Genomic DNA, 23,943 nt, shown 5'->3' on the forward strand with positions numbered 1-23,943 from the left:
TATTTATTTATTTAGGCAAGTCACTTAAGAACAAATTCTTATTTACAATAACAGCCTAGGAACAGTGGGTTAAGTGCCTTGTTGAGGGGCAGAACAACAGATTTTTACCTAGCCAGATCAGGGATTTGATCTAGCAACCTTTTGGTTACTGGCATGACACTCTAACCACTAGGCTACCTGCCACCCCGGTATGAAGTATATGACTTTTGCTTTTCTATTTTTGTTTTGCCAAAACACCATTAATAGTGTAGTCATACATTTCTCATTTTGTCTGAATAAAATATGTAGCTTTGTATAAAGCATTGCTTCATGAACCTGGAATTTCCAATGCAGTAAAGCTACACAAGCGAGTTTTCAGTTCATCAAGCTTTAAGCTGCCAGTTTATGCTCTAATTCTCTTAGCAAGGGCATGAAGTAATTAAATGCATATTGAATGCGTAGTTCATCTAAAGTCATCTAACCCTATAGTCAGCTAGCTCCGCAGTCTGCATACCTAACACCATATGCAAATCACAATCACACAATCTCTGCTCTCTCTCCTTCCACTAGTTGGTCTCAAGAAGTAGCCATAGTATGTGCTTGCAGTGCTGGCTGGAGCCCCGGTGTATAGAGCTGTGCCACTCTGTCAGTGCTGGCTGGAGCCCCGGTGTATAGAGCTGTGCCACTCTGTCAGGGCTGGCTGGAGCCCCGGTGTATAGAGATGTGCCACTCTGTCAGGGTTGGCTGGAGCCCCGGTGTATAGAGCTGTGCCACTCTGTCAGGGCTGGCTGGAGCCCCGGTGTATAGAGCTGTGCCACTCTGTCAGGGCTGGCTGGAGCCCCGGTGTATAGAGCTGTGCCACTCTGTCAGGGCTGGCTGGAGCCCCGGTGTATAGAGCTGTGCCACTCTGTCAGGGCTGGGCTGTGCTCCAGGTGTCTACAGAGGCCTCCTGTCTGTCTGGCCGCCTGACCCACACTGGCACCTTGCATATGTGCCCTTCCTGACAACTTCTGTCACTGTCACACGTCCTGCATCCTATGCTGGCTGGCCTGGCAGTATCTCTCTGCCTCTCTCGAACCAGTGCACTGTATGCTGGACACGTCAGCAGCACTACAGCACCAGCAGCAGAGGAGTGGAAAACACCCTCCCCTTATTCAAAGCTGGTGTTTAGAAGGCATGAATATAAAAGCCAAGCATAAATTATTAATGGTGAGGAATGGACCTTTGAAGAATCAAGTGTATAAAATCCTCACAGTGGATGTGTAAAAATACCCATACAACCTAGCGCTCAAACAGGGAAATGGTCCAGGTTATCAATGGTTACAGTGCGGTAGCAGCAACAATATTCACCCCTCCCTCAATCAAAACCATTAGCATTCTGCGTGGAACTTCCATGGAGCCCTGCAGTCGATGACGAAGACCTCCATATACCCATCTATGCTTCTGACTATGTTCTGTACAGTGTCTAGCTCTATTAAATTGTAGAGGACGTATTTGTTTAGGCGTTTCACTAGCCCAAGGTGAGCCAGGGAAGCTGCTGCTAATATGGGGAGGAAGGGGAGACTGAATTGGTTTCTTTTCAGGTGAGCAGCTCATTGTTCGTCCCTAGTGGTCTGGTTACAGTTCGTCCCTAGTGGCCTGGTTACAGTTCTCCCCAAGTGGTCTGGTTACAGTTCTCCCCTACTGGTCTGGTTACAGTTCTCCCCTAGTGGCCTGGTTACAGTTCGTCCCTAGTGGCCTGGTTACAGTTCGTCCCTAGTGGTCTGGTTACAGTTCTCCCCTAGTGGTCTGGTTACAGTTCGTCCCTAGTGGTCTGGTTACAGTTCGTCCCTAGTGGTCTGGTTACAGTTCTCCCCTAGTGGTCTGGTTACAGTTCGTCCCTAGTGGTCTGGTTACAGTTTCTCCCCTAGTGGTCTGGTTACAGTTCGTCCCTAGTGGTCTGGTTACAGTTCGTCCCTAGTGGTCTGGTTACAGTTCGTCCTTAGTGGCCTGGTTACAGTTCGTCCCTAGTGGCCTGGTTACAGTTCGTCCCTAGTGGCCTGGTTACAGTTTGTCCCTAGTGGCCTGGTTACAGTTCTCCCCTAGTGGTCTGGTTACAGTTTGTCCTTAGTGGCCTGGTTACAGTTCGTCCCTAGTGGCCTGGTTACAGTTCGTCCCTAGTGGTCTGGTTACAGTTTGTCCTTAGTGGCCTGGTTACAGTTCGTCCCTAGTGGTCTGGTTACAGTTTGTCCTTAGTGGCCTGGTTACAGTTCGTCCCTAGTGGCCTGGTTACAGTTCGTCCCTAGTGGTCTGGTTACAGTTTGTCCTTAGTGGCCTGGTTACAGTTCGTCCCTAGTGGCCTGGTTACAGTTCGTCCCTAGTGGTCTGGTTACAGTTCGTCCTTAGTGGCCTGGTTACAGTTCATCACTAGTGGCCTGGTTACAGTTCTCCCCTAGTGGTCTGGTTACAGTTTGTCCTTAGTGGCCTGGTTACAGCTCTCCCCTAGTGGTCTGGTTACAGTTCGTCCTTAGTGGCCTGGTTACAGTTCTCCCCTAGTGGTCTGGTTACAGTTCTCCCCGAGTGGTCTGGTTACAGTTCGTCCCTAGTGGCCTGGTTACAGTTCGTCCCTAGTGGCTTGGTTACAGTTCGTCCCTAGTGGTCTGGTTACAGTTCTCCCCTAGTGGTCTGGTCACAGTTCTCCGCTAGTGGCCTGGTTACAGTTCGTCCCTAGTGGCCTGGTTACAGTTCTCCCCTAGTGGTCTGGTTACAGTTCTCCCCTAGTGGTCTGGTTACAGTTCTCCCCTAGTGGCCTGGTTACAGTTCTCCCCTAGTGGTCTGGTTACAGTTATCCCCTAGTGGTCTGGTTACAGTTCGTCCCTAGTGGCCTGGTTACAGTTCTCCCCTAGTGGTCTGGTTACAGTTCTCCCCTAGTGGCCTGGTTACAGTTCGTCCCTAGTGGTCTGGTTACAGTTTCTCCCCTAGTGGCCTGGTTACAGTTCTCCCCTAGTGGCCTGGTTACAGTTCATCCCTAGTGGCCTGATTACAGTTCGTCCCTAGTGGTCTGGTTACAGTTCGTCCCTAGTGGCCTGGTTACAGTTCTCCCCTAGTGGTCTGGTTACAGTTCGCCCCTAGTGGCCTGGTTACAGTTCGTCCCTAGTGGTCTGGTTACAGTTCTCCCCTAGTGGTCTGGTTACAGTTCGTCCCTAGTGGTCTGGTTACAGAACTCCCCTAGTGGTCTGGTTACAGTTCGTCCCTAGTGGCCTGGTTACAGTTCTCCCCTAGTGGTCTGGTTACAGTTCTCCCCTAGTGGCCTGGTTACAGTTCGTCCCTAGTGGTCCGGTTACAGTTCTCCCCTAGTGGTCTGGTTACAGTTCTCCCCTAGTGGCCTGGTTACAGTTCGTCCCTAGTGGTCTGGTTACAGTTCTCCCCTAGTGGCCTGGTTACAGTTCTCCCCTAGTGGCCTGGTTAAAGTTCTCCCCTAGTGGTCTGGTTACAGTTCCCCCTAGTGGTCTGGTTACAGTTCTCCCCGAGTGGTCTGGTTACAGTTCGTCCCTAGTGGCCTGGTTACAGTTCGTCCCTAGTGGCTTGGTTACAGTTCGTCCCTAGTGGTCTGGTTACAGTTCTCCCCTAGTGGTCTGGTCACAGTTCTCCGCTAGTGGCCTGGTTACAGTTCGTCCCTAGTGGCCTGGTTACAGTTCTCCCCTAGTGGTCTGGTTACAGTTCTCCCCTAGTGGTCTGGTTACAGTTCTCCCCTAGTGGCCTGGTTACAGTTCTCCCCTAGTGGTCTGGTTACAGTTATCCCCTAGTGGTCTGGTTAAAGTTCGTCCCTAGTGGCCTGGTTACAGTTCTCCCCTAGTGGTCTGGTTACAGTTCTCCCCTAGTGGCCTGGTTACAGTTCGTCCCTAGTGGTCTGGTTACAGTTTCTCCCCTAGTGGCCTGGTTACAGTTCTCCCCTAGTGGCCTGGTTACAGTTCATCCCTAGTGGCCTGATTACAGTTCGTCCCTAGTGGTCTGGTTACAGTTCGTCCCTAGTGGCCTGGTTACAGTTCTCCCCTAGTGGTCTGGTTACAGTTCGCCCCTAGTGGCCTGGTTACAGTTCGTCCCTAGTGGTCTGGTTACAGTTCTCCCCTAGTGGTCTGGTTACAGTTCGTCCCTAGTGGTCTGGTTACAGAACTCCCCTAGTGGTCTGGTTACAGTTCGTCCCTAGTGGCCTGGTTACAGTTCTCCCCTAGTGGTCTGGTTACAGTTCTCCCCTAGTGGCCTGGTTACAGTTCGTCCCTAGTGGTCTGGTTACAGTTCTCCCCTAGTGGTCTGGTTACAGTTCTCCCCTAGTGGCCTGGTTACAGTTCGTCCCTAGTGGTCTGGTTACAGTTCTCCCCTAGTGGTCTGGTTACAGTTCGTCCCTAGTGGCCTGGTTACAGTTCGTCCCTAGTGGTCTGGTTACAGTACTCCCCTAGTGGTCTGGTTACAGTTCTCCCCTAGTGGCCTAGTTACAGTTTCTCCCCTAGTGGCCTGGTTACAGTTCTCCCCTAGTGGCCTGGTTACAGTTCTCCCCTAGTGGCCTGGTTACAGTTCTCCCCTAGTGGTCTGGTTACAGTTCCCCCTAGTGGTCTGGTTACAGTTCTCCCCAGTGGTCTGGTTACAGTTCGTCCCTAGTGGCCTGGTTACAGTTCGTCCCTAGTGGCTTGGTTACAGTTCGTCCCTAGTGGTCTGGTTACAGTTCTCCCCTAGTTGTCTGGTCACAGTTCTCCGCTAGTGGCCTGGTTACAGTTCATCCCTAGTGGCCTGGTTATAGTTCTCCCCTAGTGGTCTGGTTACAGTTCTCCCCTAGTGGTCTGGTTACAGTTCTCCCCTAGTGGCCTGGTTACAGTTCTCCCCTAGTGGCCTGGTTACAGTTCTCCCCTAGTGGTCTGGTTACAGTTCTCCCCTAGTGGTCTGGTTACAGTTCGTCCCTAGTGGCCTGGTTACAGTTCTCCCCTAGTGGTCTGGTTACAGTTCTCCCCTAGTGGCCTGGTTACAGTTCGTCCCTAGTGGTCTGGTTACAGTTTCTCCCCTAGTGGCCTGGTTTCAGTTCTCCCCTAGTGGCCTGGTTACAGTTCGTCCCTAGTGGCCTGGTTACAGTTCGTCCCTAGTGGTCTGGTTACAGTACTCCCCTAGTGGCCTGATAAACAGTTCTCCCCTAGTGGCCTAGTTACAGTTCTCCCCTAGTGGCCTGGTTACAGTTCTCCCCTAGTGGCCTGGTTACAGTTCTCCCCTAGTGGTCTGGTTACAGTTCTCCCCTAGTGGTCTGGTTACAGTTCGTCCCTAGTGGCTTGGTTACAGTTCGTCCCTAGTGGTCTGGTTACAGTTCTCCCCCTAGTGGTCTGGTCACAGTTCTCCGCTAGTGGCCTGGTTACAGTTTGTCCCTAGTGGCCTGGTTACAGTTCTCCCCTAGTGGTCTGGTTACAGTTCTCCCCTAGTGGTCTGGTTACAGTTCTCCCCTAGTGGTCTGGTTACAGTTCGTCCCTAGTGGCCTGGTTACAGTTCGTCCCTAGTGGTCTGGTTACAGTACTCCCCTAGTGGCCTGGTTACAGTTCTCCCCTAGTGGCCTAGTTACAGTTCTCCCCTAGTGGCCTGGTTACAGTTCTCCCCTAGTGGCCTGGTTACAGTTCTCCCCTAGTGGTCTGGTTACAGTTCCCCCTAGTGGTCTGGTTACAGTTCTCCCCTAGTGGTCTGGTTACAGTTCGTCCCTAGTGGCCTGGTTACAGTTCGTCCCTAGTGGCTTGGTTACAGTTCGTCCCTAGTGGTCTGGTTACAGTTCTCCCCTAGTGGTCTGGTCACAGTTCTCCGCTAGTGGCCTGGTTACAGTTCATCCCTAGTGGCCTGGTTACAGTTCTCCCCTAGTGGTCTGGTTACAGTTCTCCCCTAGTGGTCTGGTTACAGTTCTCCCCTAGTGGCCTGGTTACAGTTCTCCCCTAGTGGCCTGGTTACAGTTCTCCCCTAGTGGTCTGGTTACAGTTCTCCCCTAGTGGTCTGGTTACAGTTCTCCCCTAGTGGCCTGGTTACAGTTCGTCCCTAGTGGTCTGGTTACAGTTTCTCCCCTAGTGGCCTGGTTACAGTTCTCCCCTAGTGGCCTGGTTACAGTTCGTCCCTAGTGGCCTGGTTACAGTTCGTCCCTAGTGGTCTGGTTACAGTACTCCCCTAGTGGCCTGGTTACAGTTCTCCCCTAGTGGCCTAGTTACAGTTCTCCCCTAGTGGCCTGGTTACAGTTCTCCCCTAGTGGTCTGGTTACAGTTCTCCCCTAGTGGTCTGGTTACAGTTCCCCCTAGTGGTCTGGTTACAGTTCTCCCCTAGTGGTCTGGTTACAGTTCGTCCCTAGTGGCTTGGTTACAGTTCGTCCCTAGTGGTCTGGTTACAGTTCTCCCCCTAGTGGTCTGGTCACAGTTCTCCGCTAGTGGCCTGGTTACAGTTCGTCCCTAGTGGCCTGGTTACAGTTCTCCCCTAGTGGTCTGGTTACAGTTCTCCCCTAGTGGTCTGGTTACAGTTCTCCCCTAGTGGCCTGGTTACAGTTCTCCCCTAGTGGTCTGGTTACAGTTCTCCCCTAGTGGTCTGGTTACAGTTCGTCCCTAGTGGCCTGGTTACAGTTCTACCCTAGTGGTCTGGTTACAGTTCTCCCCTAGTGGTCTGGTTACAGTTCGCCCCTAGTGGCCTGGTTACAGTTCGTCCCTAGTGGTCTGGTTACAGTTCTCCCCTAGTGGTCTGGTTACAGTTCGTCCCTAGTGGTCTGGTTACAGTTCTCCCCTAGTGGTCTGGTTACAGTTCGTCCCTAGTGGCCTGGTTACAGTTCTCCCCTAGTGGTCTGGTTACAGTTCTCCCCTAGTGGCCTGGTTACAGTTCGTCCCTAGTGGTCTGGTTAAAGTTCTCCCCTAGTGGTCTGGTTACAGTTCTCCCCTAGTGGTCTGGTTACAGTTCTCCCCTAGTGGCCTGGTTACAGTTCTCCCCTAGTGGTCTGGTTACAGTTCGTCCCTAGTGGTCTGGTTACAGTTCTCCCCTAGTGGCCTGGTTACAGTTCTCCTCTAGTGGCCTGGTTACAGTTCTCCCCTAGTGGTCTGGTTACAGTTCTCCCCTAGTGGCCTGGTTACAGTTCGTCCCTAGTGGTCTGGTTACAGTTCTCCCCTAGTGGTCTGGTTACAGTTCTCCCCTAGTGGCCTGGTTACAGTTCGTCCCTAGTGGTCTGGTTACAGTTCTCCCCTAGTGGTCTGGTTACAGTTCGTCCCTAGTGGCCTGGTTACAGTTCGTCCCTAGTGGTCTGGTTACAGTACTCCCCTAGTGGTCTGGTTACAGTTCTCCCCTAGTGGCCTAGTTACAGTTCTCCCCTAGTGGCCTGGTTACAGTTCTCCCCTAGTGGCCTGGTTACAGTTCTCCCCTAGTGGCCTGGTTACAGTTCTCCCCTAGTGGTCTGGTTACAGTTCCCCCTAGTGGTCTGGTTACAGTTCTCCCCTAGTGGTCTGGTTACAGTTCGTCCCTAGTGGCCTGGTTACAGTTCGTCCCTAGTGGCTTGGTTACAGTTCGTCCCTAGTGGTCTGGTTACAGTTCTCCCCTAGTTGTCTGGTCACAGTTCTCCGCTAGTGGCCTGGTTACAGTTCATCCCTAGTGGCCTGGTTACAGTTCTCCCCTAGTGGTCTGGTTACAGTTCTCCCCTAGTGGTCTGGTTACAGTTCTCCCCTAGTGGCCTGGTTACAGTTCTCCCCTAGTGGCCTGGTTACAGTTCTCCCCTAGTGGTCTGGTTACAGTTCTCCCCTAGTGGTCTGGTTACAGTTCGTCCCTAGTGGCCTGGTTACAGTTCTCCCCTAGTGGTCTGGTTACAGTTCTCCCCTAGTGGCCTGGTTACAGTTCGTCCCTAGTGGTCTGGTTACAGTTTCTCCCCTAGTGGCCTGGTTTCAGTTCTCCCCTAGTGGCCTGGTTACAGTTCGTCCCTAGTGGCCTGGTTACAGTTCGTCCCTAGTGGTCTGGTTACAGTACTCCCCTAGTGGCCTGATAAACAGTTCTCCCCTAGTGGCCTAGTTACAGTTCTCCCCTAGTGGCCTGGTTACAGTTCTCCCCTAGTGGCCTGGTTACAGTTCTCCCCTAGTGGTCTGGTTACAGTTCTCCCCTAGTGGTCTGGTTACAGTTCGTCCCTAGTGGCTTGGTTACAGTTCGTCCCTAGTGGTCTGGTTACAGTTCTCCCCCTAGTGGTCTGGTCACAGTTCTCCGCTAGTGGCCTGGTTACAGTTTGTCCCTAGTGGCCTGGTTACAGTTCTCCCCTAGTGGTCTGGTTACAGTTCTCCCCTAGTGGTCTGGTTACAGTTCTCCCCTAGTGGTCTGGTTACAGTTCGTCCGTAGTGGCCTGGTTACAGTTCGTCCCTAGTGGTCTGGTTACAGTACTCCCCTAGTGGCCTGGTTACAGTTCTCCCCTAGTGGCCTAGTTACAGTTCTCCCCTAGTGGCCTGGTTACAGTTCTCCCCTAGTGGCCTGGTTACAGTTCTCCCCTAGTGGTCTGGTTACAGTTCCCCCTAGTGGTCTGGTTACAGTTCTCCCCTAGTGGTCTGGTTACAGTTCGTCCCTAGTGGCCTGGTTACAGTTCGTCCCTAGTGGCTTGGTTACAGTTCGTCCCTAGTGGTCTGGTTACAGTTCTCCCCTAGTGGTCTGGTCACAGTTCTCCGCTAGTGGCCTGGTTACAGTTCATCCCTAGTGGCCTGGTTACAGTTCTCCCCTAGTGGTCTGGTTACAGTTCTCCCCTAGTGGTCTGGTTACAGTTCTCCCCTAGTGGCCTGGTTACAGTTCTCCCCTAGTGGCCTGGTTACAGTTCTCCCCTAGTGGTCTGGTTACAGTTCTCCCCTAGTGGTCTGGTTACAGTTCTCCCCTAGTGGCCTGGTTACAGTTCGTCCCTAGTGGTCTGGTTACAGTTTCTCCCCTAGTGGCCTGGTTACAGTTCTCCCCTAGTGGCCTGGTTACAGTTCGTCCCTAGTGGCCTGGTTACAGTTCGTCCCTAGTGGTCTGGTTACAGTACTCCCCTAGTGGCCTGGTTACAGTTCTCCCCTAGTGGCCTAGTTACAGTTCTCCCCTAGTGGCCTGGTTACAGTTCTCCCCTAGTGGTCTGGTTACAGTTCTCCCCTAGTGGTCTGGTTACAGTTCCCCCTAGTGGTCTGGTTACAGTTCTCCCCTAGTGGTCTGGTTACAGTTCGTCCCTAGTGGCTTGGTTACAGTTCGTCCCTAGTGGTCTGGTTACAGTTCTCCCCCTAGTGGTCTGGTCACAGTTCTCCGCTAGTGGCCTGGTTACAGTTCGTCCCTAGTGGCCTGGTTACAGTTCTCCCCTAGTGGTCTGGTTACAGTTCTCCCCTAGTGGTCTGGTTACAGTTCTCCCCTAGTGGCCTGGTTACAGTTCTCCCCTAGTGGTCTGGTTACAGTTCTCCCCTAGTGGTCTGGTTACAGTTCGTCCCTAGTGGCCTGGTTACAGTTCTCCCCTAGTGGTCTGGTTACAGTTCTCCCCTAGTGGTCTGGTTACAGTTCGCCCCTAGTGGCCTGGTTACAGTTCGTCCCTAGTGGTCTGGTTACAGTTCTCCCCTAGTGGTCTGGTTACAGTTCGTCCCTAGTGGTCTGGTTACAGTTCTCCCCTAGTGGTCTGGTTACAGTTCGTCCCTAGTGGCCTGGTTACAGTTCTCCCCTAGTGGTCTGGTTACAGTTCTCCCCTAGTGGCCTGGTTACAGTTCGTCCCTAGTGGTCTGGTTAAAGTTCTCCCCTAGTGGTCTGGTTACAGTTCTCCCCTAGTGGTCTGGTTACAGTTCTCCCCTAGTGGCCTGGTTACAGTTCTCCCCTAGTGGTCTGGTTACAGTTCGTCCCTAGTGGTCTGGTTACAGTTCTCCCCTAGTGGCCTGGTTACAGTTCTCCTCTAGTGGCCTGGTTACAGTTCTCCCCTAGTGGTCTGGTTACAGTTCGTCCCTAGTGGTCTGGTTACAGTTCTCCCCTAGTGGTCTGGTTACAGTTCGTCCCTAGTGGCCTGGTTACAGTTCTCCCCTAGTGGCTTGGTTACAGTTCGTCCCTAGTGGTCTGGTTACAGTTCTCCCCTAGTGGCCTGGTTACAGTTCTCCCCTAGTGGTCTGGTTACAGTTCTCCCCTGTGGTCTGGTTACAGTTCGTCCCTAGTGGCCTGGTTACAGTTCGTCCCTAGTGGCCTGGTTACAGTTCTCCCCTAGTGGTCTGGTTACAGTTCTCCCCTAGTGGCCTGGTTACAGTTCGTCCCTAGTGGTCTGGTTACAGTTCGTCCCTAGTGGCCTGGTTACAGTTCGTCCCTAGTGGTCTGGTTACAGTTCTCCCCTAGTGGCCTGGTTACAGTTCGTCCCTAGTGGTCTGGTTACAGTTCTCCCCTAGTGGTCTGGTTACAGTTCATCCCTAGTGGCCTGGTTACAGTTCTCCCCTAGTGGTCTGGTTACAGTTCTCCCCTAGTGGCCTGGTTACAGTTCTCCCCTAGTGGTCTGGTTACAGTTCGTCCCTAGTGGTCTGGTTACAGTTCTCCCCTAGTGGTCTGGTTACAGTTCGTCCCTAGTGGCCTGGTTACAGTTCTCCTCTAGTGGCCTGGTTACAGTTCTCCCCTAGTGGTCTGGTTACAGTTCTCCCTAAGTGGTCTGGTTATAGTTCGTCCCTAGTGGTCTGGTTACAGTTCTCCCCTAGTGGTCTGGTTACAGTTCGTCCCTAGTGGCCTGGTTACAGTTCTCCCCTAGTGGTCTGGTTACAGTTCTCCCCTAGTGGCCAGGTTACAGTTCTCCCCTAGTGGTCTGGTTACAGTTCTCCCCTAGTGGTCTGGTTACAGTTCGCCCCTAGTGGCCTGGTTACAGTTCGTCCCTAGTGGTCTGGTTACAGTTCTCCCCTAGTGGTCTGGTTACAGTTCGTCCCTAGTGGTCTGGTTACAGTTCTCCCCTAGTGGTCTGGTTACAGTTCGTCCCTAGTGGCCTGGTTACAGTTCTCCCCTAGTGGTCTGGTTACAGTTCTCCCCTAGTGGCCTGGTTACAGTTCGCCCCTAGTGGTCTGGTTACAGTTCTCCCCTAGTGGCCTGGTTACAGTTCTCCTCTAGTGGCCTGGTTACAGTTCTCCCCTAGTGGTCTGGTTACAGTTCGTCCCTAGTGGTCTGGTTACAGTTCTCCCCTAGTGGTCTGGTTACAGTTCGTCCCTAGTGGCCTGGTTACAGTTCTCCTCTAGTGGCCTGGTTACAGTTCTCCCCTAGTGGTCTGGTTACAGTTCGTCCCTAGTGGTCTGGTTACAGTTCTCCCCTAGTGGTCTGGTTACAGTTCGTCCCTAGTGGTCTGGTTACAGTTCTCCCCTAGTGGTCTGGTTACAGTTCGTCCCTAGTGGCCTGGTTACAGTTCTCCTCTAGTGGCCTGGTTACAGTTCGTCCCTAGTGGCCTGGTTACAGTTCGTCCGTAGTGGCCTGGTTACAGTTCTCCCCTAGTGGCCTGGTTACAGTTCTCCCCTAGTGGCCTGGTTACAGTTCTCCCCTAGTGGCCTGGTTACAGTTCGTCCCTAGTGGTCTGGTTACAGTTCTCCCCTAGTGGTCTGGTTACAGTTCTCCCCTAGTGGTCTGGTTACAGTTCTCCCCTAGTGGTCTGGTTACAGTTCGTCCCTAGTGGCCTGGTTACAGTTCGTCCCTAGTGGCTTGGTTACAGTTCGTCCCTAGTGGTCTGGTTACAGTTCTCCCCTAGTGGCCTGGTTACAGTTCTCCCCTAGTGGTCTGGTTACAGTTCTCCCCTAGTGGTCTGGTTACAGTTCGTCCCTAGTGGCCTAGTTACAGTTCGTCCCTAGTGGCCTGGTTACAGTTCTCCCCTAGTGGTCTGGTTACAGTTCTCCCCTAGTGGCCTGGTTACAGTTCGTCCCTAGTGGTCTGGTTACAGTTCGTCCCTAGTGGCCTGGTTACAGTTCGTCCCTAGTGGTCTGGTTACAGTTCTCCCCTAGTGGTCTGGTTACAGTTCGTCCCTAGTGGCCTGGTTACAGTTCGTCCCTAGTGGCCTGGTTACAGTTCTCCCCTAGTTGTCTGGTTACAGTTCTCCCCTAGTGGTCTGGTTACAGTTCTCCCCTACTGGCCTGGTTACAGGCCTGGCAATTTGGGGGATAATGAAGTGGTATACTGTATCTTCCCCAGTTGTATGATAGTGGTGCACCAGATTACAGCAGCCACCCCTGAGCTGAGAAATGGGATTCAGTCCCACAATGAGCTATTCACTTGATAAGAAACCAATTCAGTCTCCCCTTTCTCCCCATATTAGCAGCAGCTTCCCTGGCTCACCTTGGGCTAGTGAAACGCCTAAACAAATACGTCCTCTACAATTTAATAGAGCTAGACACTGTACAGAACATAGTCAGAAGCATAGATGGGTATATGGAGGTCTTCGTCATCGACTGCAGGGATCCATGGAAGTCCCACGCAGAATGCTAATGGTTTTGATTGAGGAAGGGGGGATATTGTTGCTGCTACCACACTGTAACTATTGATAACCAGGATAATCACTATTGAGCTGAATTATGACTACCCCTGTACCAACAATAAATGTGATTCACTGCCTGTAAGACAACAGAAAATGGGACACGACATTCTATGTGCTCATCATCTTTTTTTGTGAGTCACCCCAAACACCTCTTTTTGAGTGGTGTAAAAGACTTTCCCGTCAGACATGACTGACACAGTGATAACAGTAATTCCTCTCATATCGGTCACTCATTGACAGCTCTGGTGTTGGGCTTGTCTGTGTTTGTCATTCAATCAAACAGCCCTTCAGAGTGTGTGTGAGTGTTTGTGTGTGTGCTTGCGCGTGCATGTGTATATGTCGGACCAGAGTAGTGAGGTGATCTTGGACCAGCAGTCCCTCTGTCTTTTAGAGCTCAGGACAAAATTACATGCTGCCAGTGAGCTGTCGGGGACGGGTCTGATTAAACAATCAGAGGGGGATGGTATGGTTTTAGCAACCATTTTATCCCCTAAATGATGAATGTGGGCAAACAGAGAGAGAGAGAGACAGAGAGCGAGAGAGAGATTGGGTACTGTATGTGTGTGATGAATGATTAACCTTCATTTGTACCACAGGGTTCAATTCTCGGGCCGACTCTTTTCTCTGTATATAGCAACGATGTCGCTCTTGCTGCGGGTGATTCCCTGATCCACCTCTACGCAGACGACACCATTCTGTATACATCTGGCCCTTCCTTGGACACTGTGTTAACAAACCTCCAAACAAGCTTCAATATCATACAACACTCCTTCCGTGGCCTCCAACTGCTCTTAAACGCTAGTAAAAACCAAATGCATGCTCTTCAACCGTTCGCTGCCCACACCCGCCGCCCGACTAGCACCACTACTTTGGACGGTTCTGACCTAGCCTGTTTAGGATAGGGGGCAGTATTGACACGGCTGGATAAAAAACATACCCGATTTAATCTGGTTACCACTCCTACCCAGTAACTAGAATATGCATATACTTATTACATATGGATAGAAAACACCCTAAATTTTCTAAAACTGTTTGAATGGTGTCTGTGAGTATAACAGAACTCAAATGGCAGGTCAAAACCTGAGAGATTCCTGTCTGACCATTTCTTGAACTTCTTTTCCATCTCTATCATTTACTAAGGATCTCTGCTCTAACGTGACACTTCCCACGTCGTCCATAGGCGCTCAGAGCCCGGGAAAAAACAGAATGTCGTCATTCCAGCCCCAGGCTGAAACACATTATCGCCTTTCTCAAGTGGCCGATCAAGGGACACTGGCTTATGCGCGTGACCCCGACCGCCCCCGCCTTTGGGATTTTTTCCTCTGTTTGACGAAAAGGAGATTCCCTGTCGGAATATTATCGCTTTTCTACGAGAAAAATGTCGTAAAAATTGATTTTAAACAGCGGTTGACATGCTTCGAAGTACGGTAATGGAATACTTAGAATTTTATTGTCACGAATTGCGCCATGCGCGCGACACTTCTTTACTATTTCGGATAGTGTCTGGAACGCACGAACAAAACGCCGCTATTCGGATATAACGATGGATTATTTTGGACCAAACCAACATTTGTTATTGAAGTAGCAGTCCTGGGTGTGTATTCTGACGAAGACAACAAAAGGTAATCAAACTTTTATAATAGTAAATATGATTATGGTGAGTGCTAAACTTGCCGGGTGTCTAAATAGCGAGCCCATGATGCCTGGGCTATGTACTTAGAATATTGCAAAATGTGCTTTCACGGACATATCGAGTGCATAGAGGAGGTCTGTATCTATAATTCTTAAAATAATTGTTATGCTTTTTGTGAACGTTTATCGTGAGTAATTTAGTAAAATGTTAGCGAATTCCCCGGAAGTTTACGGGGGGTATGCTAGTTCTGAACGTCACATGCTAATGTAAAAAGCTGGTTTTTGATATAAATATGAACTTGATTGAACAAAACATGCATGTATTGTATAACATAATGTCCTAGGGTTGTCATCTGATGAAGATCATCAAAGGTGAGTGCTGCATTTAGCTGTCTTCTGGGTTTTGGTGACATTATATGCTGGCTTGAAAAATGGGTGTCTGATTATTTCTGGCTTGGTACTCTGCTGACATAATCTAATGTTTTGCTTTCGTTGTAAAGCCTTTTTGAAATCGGACAGTGTGGTTAGATTAACGAGAGTCTTTAAATGGCTGTAAAATAGTCATATGTTTGAGAAATTGAAGTAATAGGATTTTTAAGGTTTTGAAAATCGCGCCACAGGCTGGCAGTGGCTGTTACGTAGGTGGGACGAATTCGTCCCGTCTAGCCTAGAGAGGCTAGAATATGTGGACAACTACAAATACCTAGGTGTCTGGCTAGACTGTAAACTCTCCTTCCAGACTCATATTAAACATCTCCAATCCAAAATCAAATCTATAATCGGCTTTCTATTTCGCAACAAAGCCTCCTTCACTCACGCCGCCAAACTTACCCTAGTAAAACTGACTATCTTACCGATCCTCGACTTCGGCGATGTCATCTACAAAATAGCTTCCAACACTCTACTCAGCAAACTGGATGCAGTCTATCACAGTGCCATCCGTTTTGTTACCAAAGCCCCTTATACCACCCACCACTGCGACCTGTATGCTCTAGTCGGCTGGCCCTCGCTACATATTCGTTACCAGACCCACTGGCTCCAGGTCACCTATAAGTCTATGCTAGGTAAAGCTCCGCCTTATCTCAGCTCACTGGTCACGATAAACACACCCACCCATAGCACGCGCTCCAGCAGGTATATCTCACTGGTCATCCCCAAAGCCAAAACCTCCTTTGGTCGCCTTTCCTTCAAGTTCTCTGCTGCCAGTGACTGGAACAAATTGCAAAAATCGCTGAAGCTGGAGACTTATATTTCCCTCACTAGCTTTAAACATCAGCTATCTGAGCAGCTAACCGATCGCTGCAGCTGTACATAGCCCATCTGTAAATAGCCCACCCAACCTACCTACCTCATCCCCATATTGTTTTTATTTACTTTTCTGCTCTTTTGCACACCAGTATCTCTACTTGCACATCATCATCTGCTCATCTATCACTCCAGTGTTAATCTGCTAAATTGTAATTACTTTGCTACTATGGCCTATTTATTGCCTTACCTCCTCACGCCATTTGCACACAATGTATATAGACTTTCTTTTTTTTCTATTGTGTTATTGACTGTACGCTTGTTTATTCCATGTGTAACTCTGTGTTGTTGTTTGTGTCGCACTGCTTTGCTTTATCCTGGCCAGGTCGCAGTTGTAAATGAGAACTTGTTCTCAACTAGCTTACCTGGTTAAATAAAGGTGAAATAAAAATAAATAAAAAATGAATCATTATGAATTAAAGGTAAAGGCTAGCTTTGTCTTTAGCCGTTTGTCCCCTATACATGTGTGTGGGTGTTTTCTGTGCTTTCCCACAGCCCAGGGGTGTCATTCCAGCCCCAGAGGAGACAGCCTCAGTAAAATATAGTGTTTTTGCTCAATAAGGCCTTGTTAAGGCTGCTCCCGTGCCACACAGCAGATAAATCACTAAAGCAATATAACCCAGGCAAGCAACTCCTGTATTAACATTCCAGATCTAATAGTATTACCAGAGGGTTGCAGAAAGTATTCTGTGTATGTTGATAGACTGAGGCATCTCTGCTCATCTGAGAGCTTGTCAAGTCATCATCAAACCTTTGTGTCTCACAAAACACACTCCCCACTCTGTTCTGCCGCCCCTCCTCTGCCACAGACACGCTGCCTCAGGGTCACATCAAATGACCTCTATTGCCCTCCCCCTTTCTTCACTCTACCTACCCCCTTCTGTTTCTTTATGTCTCTCTCTGTCTCTCTCCCTCTCTCTCTTGTCATTGTTTATAGCTATATTTATGTGCTGATTGGGGGTGGTGAATGAGAACTTTTACCTTCGTCTCCTCACACCTTGTTAATATTCCCCTCGTCAACAAGTCCCAACAGCTGAGGACGGGAGCCATTCACATGAGAGAAAAACATTCACACAAGTCACATCCAATTTACTTTTTTATTTGTTTCTTTCAAGGAACACCCGCCCCCCTGAAAATATAATCAAATCAACGTTTATTGGTTGCATACACAGTTTAGCAGATTTTATTGCGGATGCAGCTAAATGCTTGGTACAGCTCTAGGTCCAAACGTGTCTGATTAACAAAAACACACACACACACTTTCTCTCTCTCTCCGTAACGTAAGGGGGAGGTACGACGGCAGCTCTGTTAATTAGGGGTGACATGATGTTTATGTAACCTCCAAGCCTCCCAAACCAGATGCAATTACAGGCCCCTGGTCCCATTGACCCCAGCCCCAGCCCACTGTGGAACCACACAGCACTCTGCCTCTCTATCGCAGGCAAGAGCCCGGCTGGTCGCAGGGCAGGAAGAGGGGGAGTGAGCCAGAGTTCAGTCTCTTTCACAACTTTCTCTGACGGTAGCCCTGGCACTGTAATCCAAATTGACGGCCACTTCAGCAGATACGGCGCAGAGCCTCCCAATTTCCGCCAAGACCCCACGGCAGGGGAAGGGGTGTTCAGGAGGGGTAGTAGAGAAGGCTGGGGCAGGGGCGGCAGACTTAATGTGGCCCAGTGAGGGAGAGTTGAGGCAGGGGCCTTTACTGCACTCTGAGGTCCCTCATTAACCCACACAACAACCACTCACTATCACACTATCAAAAAGAGGTGGTTCTTTCAATACAAACATTCAATTAGCCAGTTATATTAATTCATCTGAGAGATGCTTTTAATAATTATTAATTGACTGACTCTAAAGGAGGCTGCATAGTATTGTATACTGTTTTTAAATGTGTCAAAAATGTGCTGTAAGAGGCCCATATCAAATTAAATCAAATCCAACTTTATTTGTCATATGCGCCGAATACAACAGGTGTCACGTCCTGACCAGTAATTGGGGTTATTTGTTATTGTAGTTGGGTCAGGACGTGGCAGGGGGTATTTGTTTTATGTGGTTCAGGGTGTGTTTGTGTATGTGTTCATGTAGAGGGGGTATTTGGTTTATATGGTTCGGGGTGGTTATGTATGTAGAGGGGTATTTAATTTATTAGTCCAGGGTTTTGGTTATTGTTCTATGTTTATTTCTATGTTCTGTCTAGGCGTTTGTATTTATATGTTTTGGTAATGGGGATTGGAGGCAGCTGTCTATCGTTGCCTCTGATTGAAGGTCCTATAAATAGGTATGTGTTTTGTCATGGGATTTTGTGGGAGATTGTTGCTGTCTATAGCTTTGTGCCTTACCGGCCTGTTCTTTGTCGTCGTGTTTTTTGTATACGTGTTTGTTTTGGCTTTCCTTCTTCGTCCTTTAATAAAAGAAGATGAGTATACATTTTCCCGCTGCGTCTTGGTCTAAACCCTACAACACCCTTGACAACAGGTGTAGACCTTACTGTGAAATGCTTACTTACAAGCCCTTAACCAACAGTGCAGTTCAAGAAAGAGTTAAGAAAATATTTACCAAATTAACAAACCTAAAAAATTATTTAAAAAGTAACACAATAAAATAACAATGACGAGGCTATATACAGGGGTCTACAGGTCAGTCGAGGTAATTTGTACATGTTGTAGCGCGTGTCGTGTGTGGAGGACCAAGACGCAACATGGAAGTGTATACTCATCTTCTTTTTTAATATTGAAGAAGGAGAAACAAATGAAAACACGTATACAATTAACGGAAACGACACTAACAGTTCTGTCGGGTGATAAGCACAAACAGAATACAACTACCCACAATCCACAATACAAACAAACCCCTAATTATAGGACCTTCAATCAGAAGCAACGAGGAGCCGCTGCTTCCAATTGAAGGTCAAAAACAAAACTGCACATAGAAACAGAGTGACTAGAATAAACATAGAAAATGCCCTAACATAGAACATATACCAAAACTCTTTACTACCTTAGATCTTCCCTGCATCTCTGCAAACTCCCTCGCTTGAATCATAGCGAGTCACATCAGCTTAAGAACTAAAGTAGGAGGTAAAGGAGGAGGAAGTTGTATAGTTGAACACAGCCAGTATGTCCACTTTAATAATGCACAGTAACATAGGGCTTTGGGGAGCCCAGCCATAGAAGGCTCCCCTCAGTCCAGTCAGATGATGAGATATGACAGGCACTTACGCATACTGCCAACAGGACACAAAGCCCTGGCGTAGATAAAGTTTGTAGCTCGTATCCCCAGTCATCAGTGCTCAGGCAGCACAGCCTGGCACACCAAATGATGCGTCTCATACAGACAATTAAAGAGCAAATCAATGGTGCTGCTTGGATGAAATAATGGAGGCGCAGTCATCTGCAACCACAAAGCACACAGTGGAAAACATGCACAGCTACCATAGTTACAGGAGACAGCCAGTGATTGGAGCATGTTTCTCCAAGATCCCAAAGATGAAAAAGGTAGGCCAATCACACAGACCTGTTTTTGATTAAATGCTATTATTCACTGGAAAGACAGTGGTCTCTTACTAATTGTCCCATTACTGTTTTGGGTGCAGTTATAATGTAACTCATAGAGGGACTGGGGATCACAGTGAATTCAAGGCATATTACCAAAGAATTTATAAGCTTCAAAGTAAGATTAGAATTGAGTGGGTGGATAAAGTGAGGGCCTGAGATGTTACGACTATAATCACTGAGAAGCAGTAAGGGGAGGGAAAGTAGTGAGGGAAAGTAGTGCTCACTTAGCTACTCTGTCTGAGAGCCCTGATGAGCTCACACTCTGAGGACCAACAGGCCATCAAACCCTGCCTGAGACATCATCAACAGTCCTCTCACTCCGATTTAGAACGGATCTGCATACTGACTCCACACTAGAGAAAAGTTAGACTGCATTGTGTGTGTGTGTGTGTGTGTGGTGTGTGTGTGTGTGTGTGTGTGTGTGTGTGTGTGTGTGTGTGTGTGTGTGTGTGTGTGTGTGTGTGTGTGTGTGTGTGTGGGTGTGTGTGTGTGTGTGTGTGTGTGTGTGCGTGCGTGTGTGCAAGAGAGACAGAGACAGACAGAGAGAAGACAGGCTATGTGCCCACTGCCCACAAAATGAGGTGGAAACTGAGCTACACTTACTAACCTCCTGCCAAACGTATGACCACATTAGAGACACATATTTCCCACAGCTCACACAGACTCGCAAAGAATGTGAAAACAAATCAAACATTGATAAACTCCCATATCTGTTATGCGAAATACCGCAGTGTGCAATCACAGCAGCAAGATTTGTGGCCTGTTGCCATGAGAAAAGGGCAATCACTGGAGCACAAACATTACAAATACCACCATTATTTATCTGTTTATTCATTTTCCCTTTCATACTTCAACTATTTGTACATTGTTACAACACTGTACAGAGCCAATAATATAACACTTGAAATGTCTATAATATTTTTTTACTTTTGTGACTGTAATCAACGTTCCCTCTAATTTTTCTCGGCACTGAGCAAATTTCAGGTCTGTTGAGCGCAAACTTGAACATTGTGAAAATCTGTGCAACTTCCAGCGCACATTTACTGTGATCACTGAGGCTGTACCCGCTTTGAGTTACAGTTTTAACAGTGGCCAAGTAGGCTACTGTGACTATTTGATCATAATGTAGGTCTACCGGCATGGCCTACCATCAAAAACAATGGAGGAAATGCATCCCATAACATTTTGACATGGACATATCTGTTCCATCATTTAGCCTACAGTAGCAGCCAATATGTGGTGTTTAATGTAGGCCAACATTCCATGAGACTTTTGGGGGAACAAAACATGCAGGACTTGACATTACCCTGTTTATCCACTTGTCCTTCAGACAAGGATGTGACTGAAAATGGGGTTGATGCAAGAAACCACTTTACAAAATAACATGCATTATTATTCCCATACCATTATTACAGTGAATCAGACAAATGATGCTAACCTCTGCTTATTGGATACTTAGATTATTCAAGCATGTCTCTCTTATTCAACACTGCCCCTTTAAGACATAAAAAAGCTCTTTACCTGAATCGCTTTTCAAAGATGTCTAGGAATGTACATGTTTTGTGATCTTGTAGGAAGCAGTCCCTCCCCTATTGCTGACTACAATTGATCTATAACTGGGCTAATAACTCACTAACTAGCAAAGAATATGAAGAAATGTGCCCACGTGGCTACATGTAGCTCTTGCTTTGATCTCAGAACAAGTGCATCTACTCACGACCACAGCTATAAAAACAGTCCAGATCAAAATGTAAATGGCCCAGATCCACATATGGCCATGGTCTATTTGCATATAGGCCTACCGCAGCTCTGATTGGTGATGCCGCACAAGTCTGTGTAGAGTACCGGTTGAGTAGTGTGTGTCAATGCAATAGAATCCTACTCTGATGCGTTCTGCCTACAACAAAATATCTTGCATAGTTTGTTTTGTTTTGGTATGTTGCATTGAAATTGGCAAAAATTGCCTTGATTTGATCACAAATGCCACAATAAAGAGAAACGTTGATAGTGTTAACTAATAGGGAAAAGCTTCGAAAGTTGAGTGAAGTTCAATCTCGTGCTTCTCTCTGTGGGCTGATACAGTATTTGTTCTGTGCAGCAGTCCCGGGGGAGCTGCGCGGCAGTCTCGCGACTACTGCTCGCCTGCGCACGTGCATAGCTAAGAGAGAACATTGAGTATAATGTTTACTGATTGTTTATTTACCTTTTGTTTATTGTCTATTCCATTTGCTTTGGCAATGTAAACATACGTTTCCCCGGCCAATAAAGCCATTTGAATGTAATTTAATTGAGAGACAGAGAGAGACAGAGAGAGCATAAGGAAGGGTCTACACACCAGCCTGGTTGGTTGTGATGTTGACGGAGGAGTACTGTGGTGAGTAGGGGCTCTGGTCAGAGACACCGTTGACGGCCTGCACCTCAAAGGTATACTGTGTGTGGGCGAGCAGGTCACTGATGTAGACCCGGGGCTCAGTCAGACCCAGCTGGCGGGGTACAAACTGGACGTTGTCGCCACAGCGCGTGCAGCCTCCGCGGCCCCCTCCACAGCTCTTACAGATGATGTTGAAGACCACGTCCTCACGACCACCTGACTCCCTAGGATGCTGCCACTCCAGCATCAGAGACGTCTCGTTCACGATGGACAGAACATTCTGAGGAGCAGACGGCACCGCTGGAGAAACACAGACAATAGACAGTCAACATCTTAGTTGGTTTCTGTATGGAATGTGAGAAGCATTGACAGAAGTCTCATATGTAGACTATGGTTTGCCTACAGACTTGAGGTGAAAGACAAAAAAAAATGTGGAGAAATGGTAGGCACTCAATCTACTCGAGTCAGTTCAAAAGCACTACTTCATGACATTTCATTTAGATGTTGGCAGGGGAATTATGTTTCCTGTGTCCTTGGAGTTCTGGGGGGGTGAGAATACCAGAGCCAGTATCACTCTACTCAAATAACTCCTTCACTGGAGAAGAGAGAACCCACACGCCCACAAATACAGTACAGTCTCTTTGAGGTCTTTGCCTGGTATGCTCAACTTAATAGAAGGCTCATTTAAACACACTGATCTTCAACATGAGGTAACTTTTGATGTCCATTATGCCACATATCTGTTTCAATCCGTTAGTTATGTACAGCAGAGCACCAAGTAGACAAACTGCAAGACAGAGAAAGTGACTGTTCCTCAAACACAGCCACTTCTTATAGAGGTATCACTGGTTGAAAGTAACATTCCCCATGGCATCACATTTGACTGACAGCCCAAACAAATGCACAATGAGTACTGTTTATCTTTTACGGCCATGTGCAGCTAATTAGGGAGGATGCTCTCTCCAGGGCTAATGAGATAAACAAGGAAATTCCCCCCGCCCACAAACTCCTAAACCAGAATTGATCACTTATTTAACCGCCCTTTTAATTGGCTCCCATTAAGAGACTTCCAGGCCTGGAGCAGTGCCCACCGAGGCCCTCTGTCTGTCTGTGTCTCTCTATCATGCGAAACAGCCTCGTAAACATCATCTCCTTCCTGGGGAGGGTTGGGATGGGCAGCTAATGGCCCCAGTTAGCTCGCGGGCCACTCGAATGGGCCCGTTTCCCTTCTTTAATCAGCTCGGGCCCGCTGTGTTTAATACCAGCGACGTGACGCTGCTTTCTCATTCAGCTGCTCTGCTCCCAGAGCCGGGCTTATGCAAATCTCCTTTGTTGGAAGCGCTCAAATCTTTCTCTCCCTCTCCCTTTCACAGAGGAGGGAAGATAAAAAAACTGCCAGGGTGGTGAAAGGAGCTGTCTCTCTTCTCTTCTTCTCTTCCCTCTCTCTCATTTCTTCTCTTCCCCCTGTCTCTCCTCTATCCCCCTTACTCTTTTCTTAGCACACTGTATATACTGCATATTCCTCTCTCTCTCTCTGTTTCTGTATTTCCCTCACTCAATCTTTCTTACTCTTTTCTTAGACCCTCCATCAACCACAAATTCCAATTCAAATGGCTTCATTGGCATGACAAGAGGAATATTGGCCCAGTCTATTCTCTCCGTCTGTCCCGCTACAATGCTGCATGGCCTGGCCCAGTAACCTCTGCTTTGGCTGAGGGCAGCAGGGCTCTGTGATGTGAGGAGGGGAGGGTGGCCTGTGTGTTGGGCCAGACCTGTTGGCATGGGCTCTATGAGCATGTCAGTGCTGGGTGTATGTGAGGGACTCCTCTCTGACCGGACTGTTTGTGCTCAGAGAGGCTGTGGTATCCTTTGATTTCTGATTCCTGTCAGTTCCTCAGGGTGTGAAATTAAAAGAGTGTGAGTGTGCGAGCATGCGTGTGCATGTATGTGTTTCTGTGTGTGCATTTAGTTGACAATACATACTTGTGCAGGGCATCTGGATGGGATCTGAGTCAGTGCGATAGTAACCGTTGCGGCACACACAGTTAGTGGCTCCTTCGTTGGTGGTACGGCTGTTGATTGGACACTGCATGCAGGATGCATCACCCTGTATAGGCTTGAAGAAGGCCGATGGACAAGCTGGAAAAATAACACAAGAGAGAGAGAGAGAGAGAGAGAGAGAGATGAGATATGAATATATGACCATTTACATATTTCATGTTTGGTTGGTTTTAATCCCTGTTTGTCTGCATCTCACTTTACGAGATATGCCATCCAGCCGCCACAACTAAAAAGAATCTCATGTAAGGAAGTATGTGGGGATGACAACTGTGTTTTTCTTTCATCATTCAGCTTGCTCACAGCACGCTAGTTGCCTGAGATCTTCTGGAGTGGTCTACTTCCTGTTAAGTGCAGTCTTTAAGGTCCTGAGTGGGAGGAAAATATACAGCCATGGATAGGGATGACGATGATCACACACCACTGCATCGAAACTGTGTATGTGTGTGTGTTCGTGCACGTTGAAAAAACAGTGAAGCACTACCATTTAGATTGAAACTCACTCTTTCTGAATTATTTTTATCTTTACCTCAGATCCACCTGCCCCGCCACACACACAAGCACGAATACATGCA

General features: G+C 48.4%; 1 protein-coding gene across 3 annotated transcripts in view; it reads right to left on the reverse strand.

The window, feature by feature from the left end:
- The window catches only part of LOC106565894 (ephrin type-B receptor 2), a 170,971-nt gene that overhangs the window by 32,656 nt on the left and 114,372 nt on the right, over positions 1-23,943 (reverse strand). For all 3 annotated transcript variants that reach the window (XM_082959294.1, XM_014133558.3, XM_082959293.1), the window contains exons 4-5: positions 23,294-23,449; positions 21,275-21,610 (exon numbers count right to left, since the gene is read on the reverse strand). In XM_082959294.1, coding sequence (XP_082815420.1) covers positions 21,275-21,610; positions 23,294-23,449 — 492 coding nt within the window. The remainder of the gene's footprint in view (positions 1-21,274; positions 21,611-23,293; positions 23,450-23,943) is intronic.

The sequence above is a fragment of the Salmo salar genome, chromosome 12, assembly GCF_965601325.2.
Source record: "Salmo salar chromosome 12, fSalSal1, whole genome shotgun sequence".
NCBI lineage: Eukaryota > Metazoa > Chordata > Actinopteri > Salmoniformes > Salmonidae > Salmo > Salmo salar.